Source organism: Nesoenas mayeri (genome assembly GCF_963082525.1).
Source record: "Nesoenas mayeri genome assembly, chromosome: 1".
Classification (NCBI taxonomy): Eukaryota; Metazoa; Chordata; class Aves; order Columbiformes; family Columbidae; genus Nesoenas; species Nesoenas mayeri.
In genome coordinates, this window is record NC_137541.1 from 5,091,595 (window position 1) to 5,108,943 (window position 17,349).

The 17,349-nt window shown below is 43.3% G+C and overlaps 1 protein-coding gene across 1 annotated transcript in view; it reads right to left on the bottom strand.

Annotated features, from left to right (window-relative positions):
• Positions 1-17,349, bottom strand: part of SFMBT2 (Scm like with four mbt domains 2) — a gene marked incomplete at both ends in the record, with an annotated part of 108,631 nt that overhangs the window by 65,713 nt on the left and 25,569 nt on the right. Inside the window, one exon of the mRNA XM_080349915.1 lies at positions 229-317. Coding sequence (XP_080206041.1) covers positions 229-317 — 89 coding nt within the window. The remainder of the gene's footprint in view (positions 1-228; positions 318-17,349) is intronic.

Below are 17,349 nucleotides of genomic sequence, written 5' to 3' on the forward strand. Positions count from 1 at the left end.
TCTAAGCAGCACTTTCCGGCTTCAAGGCAAAACAAACTACCCATCACTGGGTCAGAAGTAGATCCAACAGAATCAAAGGCAACGTTGCCACCAACTTTTGGCCAGCAATGCCGCTGCCAGCACATGGATGCTGCAAACACACAGCCCGACACTTTGGAAGCACAAACACGGCTGCAGCATGCACATCGTGACACTGTTATCGGATAGAAACTGCAATCTAATACATACGCCTTCCAGTAAATTTGCAGGTGCAGTCCGGGCGCCAGTCAGATCATGTATTAGAAACTCCGTCCAGTCCATGTATTTCTCTTTGATCGCTGGGGAGGGAGAGGAAAGAAAACAAATGCTTAGCACAGCACACTGCAATGAACATGCCTTGTGTGTTTTAGAAACATTTTGTTCAGGTTTTACCAGCTCTAAAGTTTCAGATACAATTGTAATCCAGACCAGAATAAAAGACAGTTTATTGTCCAGTTACTTGGGCAACCCATGCAGATGGTTACATCCCAAAATCAGGCTGAGAGCGTTGGGGTTGTTTATCGTGGAGACAAGAAAGCTCCAGGGAGACCTTACTGAGGCCTTTCAGTACTTAAAAGGGATTTATAAATAGGATGGGGACAGACTTTTTAGCACGACCTGTTGCAATAGGACAAGGGGTGACGGTTTTCAACTAAAGGTGGGAAGATTCAGGCTGGACATAAGGAAGGAATTGTTGACCCTGAGGGTGGTGAGAGCCTGGCCCAGGTTGCCCAGAGAGGTGGTGGATGAACCATCCCTGCAGACATCCCAGGCCAGGCTGGACGGGGCTCTGAGCAACCTGAGCTGGTGAAGATGTCCCTGCTCATGGCAGGTGTGGCACTGGATGAGCTTTGAAGGTCCCTTCCAACCTACTCTGTGATTCTACTAAAGAAGGGAAGATGTTGGTCCACTTGACAGTGACAGTGATTTACAACAGTGTGCCTTATCATCTCTATCTCCCCCATTCAAAACCCGCCACTGCTTGTGTACCCACTTGTATCCAGCTTACTGCATAGGTTCAGATATGATTTATAAGGTCTCTTTGTCTGTTCACTAATGAACTCAGAGAAAACAAAAAAAAAAAACCCTGTGCAAACTTTCAGTTGCTCGACAGGACAATAGAAACTCCATGTGCATCCCCTCACAAAGCACAAAAATCAACCCTCAGAACATCGTATGTCAGCTATGATGTCAATACACTTGTAAGAAAAAAGACTTAAAAGAATTTACCAGGAATATCTATTTATTTAAAAAAAAAATGTTTTAATAACTTCTGAGCTAAACACTGCAAGCGTGCATTACTTTAGGGATCTGTATCCACACAGTTCCGTAAGATTTGAACTGTTACATACAAATGTTGCCTCTAGGATTCAAATTCTGGTTCAGTTCCCGTTGAAATCAGTTGAAGTTGGGCATCAAAAGGCAGTTCAACAAACCTCAGCTTTACAGACTCAGATGCCACTTCAAATACATTACGCATTTGAAATCAAAAACCCAGAAACCAGACTTCAATTCCACCTGCATGTAAATGGGAATTAAATTTCAAAACAAACATTTTTCTCTCCCAAAAAAATCTTTCTTTTGTGTGAGATAACCAACAGTGGTATAGTGACGTTGCTAACATAGCAACGCTTATGGAAGGGAAAAATCACAAGCATTTCAAAATTAAAACATGTCATCTGAACAAACAACTGGATACATGGTTTAAAGACCATTAACCCACAGGGGAGCCCAGGAAAGGCTCTAATTAACCACCACAGGTCCAAAATAATTAAATTATAGCAGTCCTTATGTTTTGCTCAAAGGAAATGCCATGTTAGTCACTCAAGAGTAATCCAGTCTGAAGCACTTTATGCTTTCACATAGATCAGGGTGGGATTTCTAAATGTTTTAAAAGTTCAGTGGCTGTGGTTTGCAGCCCTTCCCAGAGATGGGTGTCAGCTACTGCAACACCTCAACAATGCAGAACCTGAGCTGTGGGACCTCTCAGAAGGTACGACCTCTGTGGTTGGAGCAGGAGGACTTCGGACTGCAAATCCAAACAGCAATGGGAGCACAAATGTTGACAGCTTTATGCCCAAACCAAACCTGAGCCTTCTCAGAACGCATCCTCAAGCCAAAAATTGAATTAAAGAAATGCAAAGGGAAAGCACTGGGTTTGCCCAAGGACACATCACAGAATCACAGAATCACAGAGTGTCAGGGATTGGACCTCGAAAGCTCATCCAGTGCAATCGCCTCGCCGGAGCAGGAACACCCAGATGAGGTTACACAGGAAGGTGTCCAGGCGGGTTGGAATGTCTGCAGAGAAGGAGACTCCACAACCTCCCTGGGCAGCCTGGGCCAGGCTCTGACACCCTCACCAGGAAGAAGTTTCTTCTCAAATTTAAGTGGAACCTCCTGTGTTCCAGTTTGAACCCATTACCCCTTGTCCTATCATTGGTTGTTACTGAGAAGAGCCTGGCTCCATCCTCCTGACACTCACCCTTTATATATCTGTAAACATTAATAAGGTCACCCCTCAATCTCCTCTTGTCCAGCTCCAGAGCCTCAGCTCCCTCAGCCTTTCCTCACACGGGAGATGCTCCACTCCCTTCAGCATCTCTGTTGCCCTGCGTTGGACTCTCTCCAGCAGTTCCCTGTCCTGCTGGAACTGAGGGGCCACAACTGGACACAATATTCCAGATGTTGTCTGACCAGGGCAGAGTGGAAGGGAAGAAGAACCTCTCTCAACCTAATAACCACCCCCCTTCTAATCCACCCCAGGTACCATTTGCCTTCCAGGACACAAAGGCCCAGTGCTGGCTCATGGTCATCCATACATGACATGGCCACAAAACCTGGCACAACATGCTCATGGTTGTGCTTGCTTCCAGATCACAGGTACTTGGCACACTTGGACTCTGGCCCATGCTCAGTTCATACCCTAAATACCTTGTTGGCCACAGACAAAGACAGAAGCTATGCACAGCAGACCACACATCAGACCTCATTTCTGAGTTGTGCATTTTCCCCCAAAGCCAGTTCTCCCAGTGTCACCTGAACTATACATTCAGTTTATAGATCTAAATTACCTTGAAAATGCATTTAAATGTATTTAAAATTATCAAACTTTAAAGTGCTGGACTTGAGCCTCTATAAAATAAAACCTAAGCTAGCCTGGAACTGCTCAAAGTCTTTTGCAGCACTGATTCTACATGATTTCCAGAATATTTATGACCTTTACATTATTTAAGAGGAAGGAATAGCCTGAGAATAAATGGTTTATACATGGCATTTCCTCTCTCAACATTCCTGATGCGTTCACCTCAACAGTTCCTGTCCATCTACATTAGAATAAAGAACACAAGCTTAATTTTGGCATCAGCAAGAAGAAAGTAATTGCCGTAATAAATGAGGCTGGAGTCCCTCTAGTTCAGACTTCTGCCTCTTGCTGCAAATAGCATTGGGTGCATCAGAGAAAGGTGCAAGTTGAACTTCATTTTGGCTCATACTCATGAAGTTGTCAGCCAAATTTTGAATGCCAGAGCTTCATTACTAAGGAATGACAAATGTGATAAAAAGAACACGGTTCAAACTTCCAAAGCTGGCAGGAGGCAGGGGGGAAGGAGGGGGAAATAGGATTTTCAAAGTTGACAACAGATTTCAGGCGCCTTTATTTCCAGATGCCCAATTTGAGATGTCTTATGTGCCCGATTCACAGATCTCTCTGTCTGTCAGTCAGTCCCCCTTCCAATGCCTCTCAAAAAAAAAAAAGAGAAAAATAAATCTTGCCCTTTTTAAAAAGACTTGCACCTCACAGCTTTTAGACACCAAGATAAGATGGGGCCCTGTGCCGGAGGCACCCTGAGGTTAGTTTAAGGGACAACAGGGTCCAAAACAACTTTTATTAAACCTGTGAGAAACCGGGTTTTAGCATTCCAAAAGTAACTTAAATACAGGTTCGGATATCAGTTGAGGAAAATTATTAAGGGGCAGCAACTAATACAACAGGCGGTCCACAGAGTGCATGCACATGGCTTCACCAAAACAATGCCGGAGCCGTCCCTGAGTCCCGGAGAAGTACACACTTGCCTAAACATGGTGATGGATTAAAGAGATACACGTACTCGTAGTGAGTACGGGAAGTGTACGCTCGCGATTCTGCGAGGGTAAATTTATAATACACTCACAATCCTGCGAGGGTTAATTTACTCACACGTGCAAATGTGCACGGAATATTACACGTGCTTATGTGGAAGCACGGGAGGAAAATACACTCGCGATTGTGCGAGGAAATAATTTATACACGTGCTCATGTTGTGCACGGAAAGTTACACGTGCAAATGTGCACGGAAAGTACACGTGCTTGTATTAAGCACAGAAAGTAAGCGTGCAGACGTGCACAGAAAGTTACACGTGCTTATGTGGAAGCACGGGAGGAAAATACACCCGCGATTATGCGAGGATTAATTTTACACGTGCTCATATTGAGCATGGGAAGTTACACGTGCAAATGTGCACGGAAAGTATAAATATACTCGCAATCCTGCGAGAGGTTTTACTCACACCCGTGGCGGGAAGGCAAGCGGAGTCTCCATCCCGAGGGGGCTCTCGGCGGCAGCATCTCTCTCGTGCTCCGAGAGACCCGCGACAATTGGCGGAGTCTCGACGAGAATCCCATTTTTATATTGGCTGATCAGATCTGACTGTAGGCATTCTAGAAGCTTCTCTGCACCCCCACACTGGCTGTGGGTGCCCCTGAAGCCTCCAAACATCCCCCACACTGGCCGCAGGTGCCCAGCGGCTCAGTGGTGCCTCGGCACTCCCTTCTCCTAATGGCCCTGGCCAGGGTGCTCTGGGGCCAAAGAAAAGAAGCTGTTAGCCTCAAGTAGCAGAGAGAGAGGGAGATGTGCCTACTCTTTCCATACTGAAGGAGGGAGGGGGAGACAGGGGGGTTTGCATCCTGCCACAGGCCCTCTCCACATTCAAATATGGATTATGGTCTTCCAAAGTCCAAAAGTCTCAAGGTGAAGTTTGTTTTCAGACTAAAAAGACTCAGCTAAAAAAAAAACCAAACAAAACAAAAACTGACCAATCAACTAAACAACAACAAAAAAGAAAACCAAACAAACAAAAAATCAAAACAAAACAAACAAACAAAAAAAAAAACACAGGAAAAAACCCCAAAAACTTACTCCCACTTTTTGAGTGCTTTCAGAACCATCCTTACCAAGCAAATCTCATATACGGTGTTTTGCTTTATTTTATTCTTCTTTTGTGGTGTCAATAAAAGGACTGTGGAAACCTCTGGGAGACAACGGGTTGCAATGGAAGTTTTAGGAACAAGGATTTACAGTTTTTTGTGCGCCTGTAGGGCACACTCAGGCTTCTCAGTACTACAGTTCAAGTCATTATAATGCAAATATTAATTTTTGATAGTAATGAAGTGAACCTGAATGATCACAGTATCTGGAAAAGCCTTTGAGGACCAAGAAAAATGTTAAACAAGAATATTCAAACAAAGGGAAATCTGCTGGGTAAATGGGAATGGCCGGCAGGGTAACGCATGGGTGCCCAACCTGAGCATCCATCCCAGGAAATGCTGGTGCTTCTCTGGTGGATCACGCTCAGCACTTGCGAATTGAAACACCGATGTTCAGTCTCTAATTCACATTTTCATTTCCAATGGGTGGGATGAGAAGATGGATAGGACAAAGGATCCTTTTTCCGCAGGGACCTAAGCTCCACTAGTATTGCTACTTTCAAAACAATTTTTTCCTTCCTTAAATAACGTTGGCGAGTCATGAATGGCCCGTGGGGCTCAGATACCTATATTTTCTCTCTCTTTCAATGGACCCATCTTCCCAGAAGACCTCTGTGACCTTCCCTCACCCACAACCTGTCAAGCTGAATGCAGCTTCAGGACCTCAGCTAACATCATGGGAGGCACGGGAAACACAAGAAATAAAGCAAAAGAAATGTCCTCCTCAAATCCCTTCAAAGAGATCCATGTCGTGAGGGAGGTAGGTCCTTCTATAGAAGACAAAATCCACAGAAGACAAAATGCGTCGTTCAAATCTTCAAATGAAAATACTCTTGACGAGCCCACCCCGACCACAAAGTGTGATGGGCACAAGGACTAATTTACAAGCACATGATTAATCTCACCCTAATTCACACCACCCTAGCTCTTACTCAGCTGCGTAGACTCAAAAGGTGGTAAGAAATCTTCATGCTAAGACAGTCCTTGGTACTTCTGCCTGGATGGCACAGGAAGAAACATCCCTCATTCTTCTCTTTATCCAGGGAGGAAACACTCCTCATTCTTCTCAATCCAGGGAGCTGACAAAGCTGCAAGAAAGACTTTTACCAATGCATAAAGCCCTCTCCAAGAAAGGCTAAGGTCTTAAAACTACATGTCCCTTTGCACACCAACCCTTCCCTCACCAGGCACAGCTCATCTGTGAAGACAGCACCTTAGAATCATAGAATTCAACAAGAGACAATGCCCTCAGACATGTGGTGTGAACCTTGGGGTTGTCATATGCAGGGACAGGAGTTAGAGTCGATTACCCTTGTGGGTCTCTTCCAGCTCAGGATATTCTATGATTCCATTAGAATAATTTAGGCCAGAAGGACCTTCAAAGATCATCTGTTCCAACCCCCTGCCATGAGCAGGGACATCTTCACACAGATCAGGTTGCTCAGAGCCCTGTCCAGCCTGGCCTGGGATGTCTCCAGGGATGGTTCATCTACCACCTCTCTGGGCAACCTGGGTCAGTGTCTCACCACCCTCAGTGTAAAAAATTTCTTCCTCATGTCTGGCCTGAATCTCCCTCCTTTACTTTAAAACCATCACCCCTTGTTCTGTCACAACAGGCCCTGCTAAAAGGTCTGTCCTCATCTTTCTTATCAGCCCCTTTTAAGTACAGGAAGGCTGCAATAAGGTCTCTCCTGAGCCTTCTCCAGGCTGGACAACCCCAAGTCTCTCAGCCTGTCCTCACACGAGAGGTGTCCCTTCCCTCTGATATTGCTGTGGCTCCTCTGGCCCCTCTCCAACAGGTCCATGTCTGTCCTGTGCTGAGGACCCAGAGCTGGACACAGTACTCCAGGTGGGGTCTTTCCAGAATCACCTCCATCAATCTTTGAAAAGACTGTCACCCACACCACAGTGGGGCTCCACACAGGCCAAATAACTAATAAAGCATTTGAGTTATTCAACTTATATTGGGGCTAATTTGGAAAACATATCCCATGTAGCAATGGCTTGCTTGACCAAGACTACTGTAACATAACCACAGTGGCTGGTCCTCTAGAGCATGAGGCTTTGATGCTCTACAAGGTCACAGCTTGACCAAGAGTCCCAATATCGCAACACATCCATCTTCGTGCCAGTCCCATGGTCTTGCATGGGGTCTGAGAAGTGACCAGCAGGAGATGGTGCAACAGTCTGAGACCCTGGGGACCAACTGCGTTCAAATTCATCATAGTGAGGGGAAATGATTCAAAAAAAGCAGAGACACAGCAGCAGAAAAAAAGACTCAGTTTAGTGATCCCACCAATGCAAAGGCCACGGTGTGAGCTGAACTGAATGATTAAACAGTAAATAATCCAGAGCAGAGACAGGCATTAGCAACAATCTCACCATGGAAAAAGCATCAGTCAGAGATTGCACCATATTAGACACAGTACAACCCAAATATGGGGCATGTATCACACAAAGTGATGCTCCAGAAATGCCAGTGCTCCTGTAACTGCTTTTTTTTCCACGTTTAGCAGCCCCATTTGGAGCTGCAGCTTGTGAACGCAGATGTGCCTGTTTCTTTTGGGTCGGGTTCAGTTCATCTGGGTGCTGGCGTGGGTGAGTGGTTTCACACCTCTGCAGCTCCAAGGCCAAAGGCTTTACAGCATCTTCCTGCCATAAAAATGCCACAGAACCACCTGCCTCAGAGCAAAGCAGCCCAAAAGAGAGGCCAGATCTGCATGGTGCTGGGCCAAAGTGTATCCACAGCAGAGCTCTGCTCCAGATTGCATTCATGCAGGACTAAATGCACAGAGAGGAAAAGCCATCTGGATCTAGATCACCACAAAAAGACCTGAGAAAGATCCCACATTTCTCCCTCCAGTTCCTGAGAAGCAGCTGTAGTGGTGCAACAACTCCCAGACTCAGGACCAGACTGGGATGGTTGAGGTTGAGCCAAGGCTTGGCCTCCTCCTAAGAGACCTCAGTGAAATTATCCACACCTGGAAAAGCACAAACCAACTATCCCTGTCCTTCTGAAGTCTTTGTGGCACACAACCTTTGTGCCTTCTGCAGGAAAATACAAAGCCCTCCTGCCTCCTTCAATGAGAAATATTCGTTTCAGAGAGCAGCTTCTAGTTTGACAGATATTACAGCAGATTCTTAAATTAGAAAGAAAAAGGACCCTTCCACATTAAGACTCTATTTACTTCCACAGAAGTGATGGTACAGGTTGTAAAACTGAGCACCCCTTCCACAGGGCTGAACTCTATCAAAAAACAGATCACGCCCAATATCCCTCAAATAATAATAATTCTTCCCACTTCTTTCTCTGCTTGATTCACTCTGCCCTCAACCTCTCTGACTCCCATTCCTCTCTCTCCTTTCAACTCCCTGCCATTTTCTCACTTTTACTCATTTGTCTCATTTTCCCATTCAAACGACCCTGGGCTGTGGCTGGACCTGAATGCTCCTGGGCATGAATGAACCTGGGCACCACGGCAGCAGCTGAGGGCCAGGGGCTGCTGCAACCTCTGGTCGATTCGCAAAGTAACCATTAGAGCTTCTCACCGTGTGCCAGGTTTTCCCTGCTTTTAGCCATCAGTTGCTCAAAAACAGCCCTTTCCTATTGCACTGTGCATACTTGAATCCTGGGGTCAGTTTTGGGCCCCTCATGACCAGAAACACCTTGAGGTGCTGGAGCGAGTTGAGAGAAGGGAATGGAACTGGGGAAGGGGCTGGAGCACAGGTGTGATGGGAGCGGCTGAGGGACCTGGGGGGTTCAGCTGGAGAACAGGAGCTGAGGGGAGACCTTCTGATCTCTGAACTGCCTGAAAGGAGCTTGGAGCATGGAGGGGTCGGGCTCTGCTCCCCAGGAACAAGCGACAGGATGAGATGAAACGGCCTCAAGTTGCGCCAGGGGAGGTTTACATTGGATATTGGGAACAATTTCTTCTCGGAAAGGGTTGTCGGGCATTGGAACAGGCTGCCCAGGGCAGTGGTGGAGTCACCATCCCTGGAGGGGTTTAAAGATGCGGAGATGAGGTTCTTACGAACATGGTTTAGTGACAGTGTTACGTTAACGCTTGGATCCAATGATCTTGAGGGTCTCTTCCAACTAAAATGATTCTATGATTCTATATTGACCACAAAAAGCATGCAAATAGTGGTTAGAAAAGGCCAGAATACTGCAACCCCTGCATCACTGCATCCCCGTTATCCCACTAACTGGAGAGGCAGGACAGCGGCTTCATTCCCAGCTTACAACTGGCTACCCCTGCAATCCTGCAAATCCCTGTGCCCTGCCTCAGCCACAGACATAATGGTTTCAGATTTATCTGCCTCTCTAGAGAAATAAGAGATTAAAAGAACATTTACAGTTCCATGAAAGCACTGAGTCACAAGCACTCCATTCAATGAATATGAGATACCATTATGACATTACCAACTCTTGAGATTTTATCTAGTCTCCTTGTAGTTGCTGTTTTTCTTAAAGCCACCATTTCCAGGGTCATGTGTCTATATGAAAATCCTCAATTTCTAATTTTTTTTTTTTTTTGGAAGTACACTGCAAAATGCAAGAAAAACCTTGAAATATGAAAGATGAAAAGGACAGTAGAAAGAATATGAGTGCTTTTTTTTTTGCTTTTTAGTGATTTTTGGGGGGTTTTTTACCCCCAAACCACTCCCTTGACTGACAAGACCAAGGCTCAGGAATTCAAACTACTGCAATCAGTTAGCAAAACTAATAGTAGCATAAATACCTTATGTGGTTCCAGCATCTCAGAAACACCTTTATGTACTCAGTGGATTCTCTTGCCCTTCCCAGATACAACACAAGGCAGAAGAAGCACAAAGAGAGATGGAACTGGCCAAGTCCAAGTTTCCAGCCACTGGGACCACCGAGCAAAATAATGCATGAAAATACAAAATAATACATAATGCATGATTCAATATCTATGCCTGCCTATCCGTCTGTCTGTCTATCTATCTATCTATCTACCTATCTATCTATCATTTGAGCATCTTCAGTATAAACTTGCAGACATCAGGACAAGCTAACACAAGCCACCAGTAACAGGGCCCAGGACAAGTAATAACATCAAATTATGTTCATTTTTGTCCTTACCATGAAAAAAAAAGAAAATCCAAACAATGATGTTCTTCATGTTGTTGGGGGTTTTTTGTGGTGTTTTTGGTTTCCTTTTTTTTACTAAAACAAAAGAACCAGCAACCTGTCAACACCTCTACTGGATAATCTCCCCTGGACCCCACTGACCTCTACACAACAGAGTTTCAATTTTCTCATATGTGAAGATCTTCATCTTAAACAGCTTTATAAAATGGTCTAGAATATTTGGGATAAATCTGCTAAGTGACTACACTCTCATTGTGACAACTATTCTTATTATTAAAAATTTAACCCCTCCCAAGGACTGGAATGAACAAAAACAGTTAAAGAAATTATAGCTGGACAGAACCTGGGCAATTCTTGTCATTCCGTTACGAAATATGCTAAAATACCAGGATCTCACAAAATAAAATTATAAACATGTAATTCAAGATGTTCAAAAGTTTACATATATGTTATATATATGTTATATATTTATTTAAGATATGCTTTTTTAAAAAGGTAAATAGCATATTGCAAAAATGTAGAAACCTTATCATATTGATATTTTCTTTTAATTTGAAAGTTGTCACACATTTGATGGAATATTTATGAGTTATAGAAGTCATAACATATAAATGTTAGAACTATGTATAAAGGTCTAAATGACAGAGTCAAAATGAGATGTCTCTATATCAAAACAACATAGAATGCGAAAACAATTTGTTTAGACTTCACCCATCAAAACAATTCATCAAAACTGACACGTTCTCACAAAATATTTCTGTTTTGATAAAACAGCATTTTGACAGAAAATGGCTGAATCCAAACATTTTTACTCGGTTTGCTGAACCGTATATGCCCTTGTGAACCAGACTGGATGTGAAAACAGGACGGGGGGTTGAGTCCTGTCCTTGCCCCTGTACCCCAAAACAAAGGGCTCAGGCTGTGTCCATGCTGCTTCTGAAGCCTCCCCAAGTCCCCCATTGGGCATTTCCAAAATAAAATAAATATAAACCAAATTTTTAAAAAGCTACTTAGTGATTTAATGGCGTCTTCTATAAAAAGCACTGTTCATGTTGGGTTCTTTTGTGAGCTCCCTAGAAAAAGCCAAACGGAGCTGGAGATATCTTCAAACAAATTTCTTACTTAAAACTTCAAACAATCATCTGTTCTCACACCAGCAGAGTTCTGCAGCTTGAATCGGATCACAAAATAATGAAAATGCAGTCCAAAAAAAGGAAAAGCATCAAAAGCTGTTGATCTGATTTCCTAATGATGTGGCCATAAATATCAGGAGATATCCAATTCAGAGCTCAGCCATCACCTTCTGTATACCTACCCTAAACATGGAAAGCCTTCAAAGATAATATTATATATATAGGAGATTTGCATGGAAACCAGAAGTTATAAGCAACTGTCCATCAAAGAACATATGTGCTCAAAATACTTTTCTGCAGTCAGAAGAACATTGTGATGCCATTCATATGAATTTACAACAGGCCAATAAACAGGTGTTAGGAGGAAATGTGATATCTGTAGGAGAACAAGTAGCTCTTGTACACTGTTAGAAGATGCCGCTTTAAGCTATCAATTGATCTACTAGCTCTTATAACTGCAAATTATTTAATAAATTTCAAGAAATAAAACTGGAAATGGGTAAATTTCAAATTAATGCTATTTGTTTAGCCTACATGAGCCACTTCATATACTATAAATATTCTGCATGTTTTTTCAGTTGTCTTCAAAATACTTGGTGTGCTTTGGTCTTTCAGACTGCCCAAAACACTCTGATCCCATTTCTAAGAGAAAACTACCCATGCTGCTCTTTTTATGGTCTTGACCCAAGAAAGGGCCAATGTGAAGACTGTAATCCTTGCACACCCAATTCTGCATGCACCCCTTGATGAGAAAAAGAGAAGTAAAAACAAAGAAAGGAGCGAACACATGCTTTGCGTTCACATGTGAAGAATTCCCTTTATTTTTTTCAACGCAATTACACTGAATTTGAGTATAATGTGACTGTTACCCTTCCTGCTGCCATTCAAAGTTTCCAGAAATGATCCACTTATATTCTCTCAGCTGAAACAAGCAACTTCACGCGCAAAAAATTGTCTTACTGTCCACAGGAGGCTTCACTTCCTAACATCCTTTGAGTCCCTCACAGACATACACAATATTCCCCTCAGGTTTCTCTAGTCCTTAATTAACCATTATCTTTTTAACAATAAAAAAAAGCAGCGGGTGGGTTGGGAGTTGCTTTTCATTTCTTCAAGCTTGCCCCAGCCCGTGCTACATCTCCAATCCAGCTATTGGAACTAGGGGTGGAAGACGGAAGGGACGTGGAGGTTGGATGCTATGGGAGAAAAGTGTGTCTTTGTGCAACCAGGTTGAGTGGATGCTATTAAAATTAATTAATTTTTTCTTTTAATGATGCAACACCCTGCAGCAACCCTCTCCATGAACTCAGCACAGCTCAGGAAAGCCAGAAGGACTCTTTGCCAAGCAAGAAATAACTGGCAGGACAGTCACCACCAGCAACTGCTGAGACACTTCTATGCAGCTGGTTCAGCTGCCTTCACCCAAACACAACATTATGGAAAAAAACACCCACTCTTCCTGAGAGCATGTCGCTACGGCTCTCTGCTTGCAAGTTAAACTGCCCAGGATCAGAAGAGAAATTTGCCTAATAAATCCCAACGGCATGGTGACCTGGGTGCCATTAACCCCTATCACTCTGCCTTGATTGACTGAGAACAACGGCCTCAGGTACCCATTCTGCGCGCAAGCTGCAATAAATTATCTACTCATAAGTACTGTGATTAATCATTTCCCCTCAGTTAAAGTCAATACTCTACTTGTACTGAGTTATTTAAAAGAAACAAACAAACAAAAGGATAAAAAGGAGAGGTATGTTGATAGTGGGAAGGAGCTCTGCTCTATCTTGGTCTACAACTACCTGAAAGGAGGTTGTAGAATGGAAGGTGTTGGTCTCTTCTCCCAAGTAGCAAGTGATAAGACAAGAGGAAATGGCCTCAAGTTGCACCAGGGGAGGTTTAGATTGGATATCATGAAAAATTTCTTCATGGAAAGGGTTGTCAGGCATTGGAACAGGCTGCGCAGGGCAGTGGTGGAGTCACCATCCCTAGAGGGGTTTAAAAGGTGTTCAGAACAGATTCTTAGGGACACGGTTCAGTGCTAGAGTTAGGTTATGGTTGGACTCAATGATCCTCAGGGTCTCTTCCAACCCAAATGATTCTATGACTCTATGATTATCTATCAATTGCAATAAGATTACATAGAAAAAAAACAGTGGCAAATTTATCAGCTCTATTTGTGCTTGTCACGTCCCTTCGCTGTAAGAAGACTTGATGCAAGCCCAGCCAGGGACCACCAAGATGCAGCCCTGCTCTCCCTGGGGAGGAGGGAGAGAAAGACATGGGTGGGAGATGACAAGAGGTGATAGAAACTAATCTCTTCGCACCCTTAACCTTGCAAGGGTCCAACCAATTAATTCACCTGGTCCTTCAACATAGCGCCAACTCACCTGTGGCTACCCAGCCTCAACAGAGTGGTATTCAAGGATGAAACATTCATATTTTCAGAGTATTTACCATGCATAGCCATGTTGGGTTTTTTTTATTTTTTAAGTGTTTTCACATTAATTTCACATGCAGCACAATTCTGAAATCTCGACATCCAGATTAGGTACCAAAAAACAGAAACAGCTTCATTACACTGCCCTGAATTGGGAAGAGCAGCCATCTGGCTATGTACTCAGGAAAACAAAAGATCCTCTAGACATAAACATTTTCACTTGGGTCAGTTATCTGTTCTCTTGTATATGCAGGCATGAATGAAGACTGATATTCTGATTTTGCTATAGCATCCAACATAGCAAAAAAGGGTGAATCTTTTTCTTGATTACCTAGGCAATAAGAGGAAACCTGATGCATCACCACAAAGGCGATTCACTCAGAGCAAGTGGTTTTAACTTCTCCAAAATTTCTTACTTTCATAGAGATTGTACACCCTTTACGGCTAGCAATAACATTGCTCTCTGTCCAATACAATTCTAGGTACAAGGTAACTAAATTTCATTTTTATCAATGACAGTCTTAAAAATTAAACAGGAATGATCAACTTAAATGGTCTCAGTTGTGTACACACAGAGATAAGAGTTTCAGAAAGGTATTTCTGAAAGCCAGGCAATGCCCAGGGTTTGAAAGCTCTGAACAAACTATATAACCACAGGGGTTCCTCCATCATTAGTATCAATGTCCATTAGGGTGACGGCTCACTGTGAAAATGAGCATCCCAACTCCACGGCTCTCGCCACTTAACCCCAAGCCTCCACATACGTTCCTTGATTATTTTTTAACTCCTCTTGCATTAAGGACCGCGCTCAGTGCGCAGAAGACACGTATCATGTGTGATGAGAGCTCAAACTCCCTGTCTTCAGACCCAGGAGTCTTAATGAACGCCTTGTGAAATCAGCAGCTATGGAGCATTCAGGGAGGGGGGGAACCCGGTATTTTGATTGTAATTTCTAAATCCATTTTTATCCCATGGAGATAAAGAAGTAATAATAATAAAATTATGAGAACTCTGTTTTCCAGGCAAAATCAGTGCATTAACCAAAATGTTAGAAGCAACCCAGGTCACAGACCACAGAGGGTGGCTGCAGGACATGGGTTATGTGTGCGCCTATATGAGACACAGGCACAAACACAAGATTCCTTGCACAAAACCGCATTTAGCAAGCAGCTGCTCAGATATTTCCTTCCAAGTTGTAGCCTCTGTGGGTGAAAAGGAAGAAGGCTTTTTTGCTGTTCCAGGTAGACAGAGACAGAATCCCAGAATCATAAATTATTTTGGTTGGAAAAGAACTTTAAGAGCACCGAGTCCAACCAAACTCTGTGAACTCCATCACTAAACCATGTCCCTAAAAACCTCGTCTATGTGTCTTTTAAACCCCTTCAGGGATTGTGACTTCACCACTCTCTGGGCAGCCTGTTCCAATGCCCGACAGCCCTTTCCGTGAAGAAATTTGCAGATGCTTCATAAAATCCTGACTTAAGAGTTTCAAAAGGGAGGATGTACGCATGCTGCTTGCCCATCATCACCCTGGTAAAGCCCACGTACAGCACTCCGTGTGCTCCCTGTGTAATATCTCCAGAAAAGAAACACACAGATAGAAAAAAATGTGTGTCTACACAGCAAAATGCAATAATTCCTAAATAAAGCCCCATTTAAGTAGCATTCAGAACCACAGCCAGAACTATTGCAATATAGTTCATACTCCGAACCGATATCTTTGACCACACACTGGAGTTGTTATGAATTAGTACAGGGATCTCTCACATAATACTGCATTTCACCAGATCTCTCTGATGGTAGAAAGTGGAGATAGTGAAGGAAAGAAGGTCTGGAGGTTACCTGATCCTGATCCAAATGCTCTCCCCTTGGCTCGCCCTTGCAAATGGACACAAGACGCACTTTTATGTCCTAGCCCTCTGGGACCTCACAGGCCAGCCCCAAATGGATTCTGTGGCATAACAACATCCAAAAGTTATGGGCCATTTTGTAAGGGGATGTTATCGCAGTATAAATATTGTGCCCAAGGCTCTGACCTCACGCCTCCAAACCCTATCCAATTATCTCACATACTAAGTGCCTTTTCTCACTTCTAAATCCCGTGGTCACTTTCTGAAGGCTGTTCTTGGAGACAGCTCTGTAAAACGCAACAAATTTACAGCAGCACAATGTTCTTATATAAAGCATCAACCAGTTCACTGCACAATTACCTTTTTTTCCCTGGCAATGCCAATAGTCTACGGAAAATATCCACTATGAATAAAAACACCAAAACACAGAAGACATATAGAGGGACTGATGTCCAAGAAAATCATTCTGGGTTTGCTGGGTTTTTGTTCGTTGTGGGGTTTTTGCCTTTTTTTTCCTTTTTTCATCTTCTACAGAAATATGAGAATTAGTGGGGATGATATTTGCAATTTATTATACGCACTGTATTGTTTGATATACTACAGAAGAATAATTGAAACAACTTCTTAGCTCTAGTGGGAAAAATCAATTAAAAATTTTTAAAAAGACACAAGTTTTGGTTAATGTTTAAAGGTGGTTTGTTTGTTTTCTATTATTGAATTTATCAGATATGCATGAGACCCAGCAAATAGCCAAAAAGCACATTTTTCACTTTTTCTGCCCTAAAACAGCCAGGGCAAGTCTAGATTCACTACACCCTACATAACCTATCCAAAATTTAGCATCTAGTCTCACATTGAAGACACAAGCAGCGATTTGAAAGAAAAAGCCATTACTAGTTCCAGCCTGGACCCCTCAACCCAAGGATGAAGATGCATCTTGGAGATGAGGAATACCTGGTGGGGAAACCCTCGTGGGACACGGGCAGGATTCTGGGGCCATCGTGGTCAAGTTGGCGAAGAACAGTGCTGTGAGGTACAAGCAGCAAAGCCAGATGCACTAAGTTAGGGATCTGACTATGGTTCTTCCCAAATCTCACAGGGCATGGGACACTACTGGAAGTAAACCATTGTCATGACCCAAGAGAGAGCCGGCACACTCCTGAATTGTCAGGGAAATAGCCAACAAGCCTCATTCACCACGACTTCACCTTCTGACAACCCATGAAGCAGAAACATATGTTTAAACAAAACAAACAACAAAAAATAAACGAACAAATAAGGAACTCATTTTGCGCTTTGCAATGCGTTCTTTAATTCACCAGAATCATATTGCCAGTTTCTAACGATCGAATCCCATTTAATCATTTTGGAGCCACTTAGCTGCATTATATAAGTGCCACAAATTAGGACCTATGGGGGACTTAGGGGCGTTCATCACGCACCCTTCCCAAAATCAGTGGTACATTCTGAGCCCAGCCAGGCCCCATAAAGTGCTTAACATCCTATGCACAAGATCTACGTTCATAATCATCATCGCAACACCATCGAAG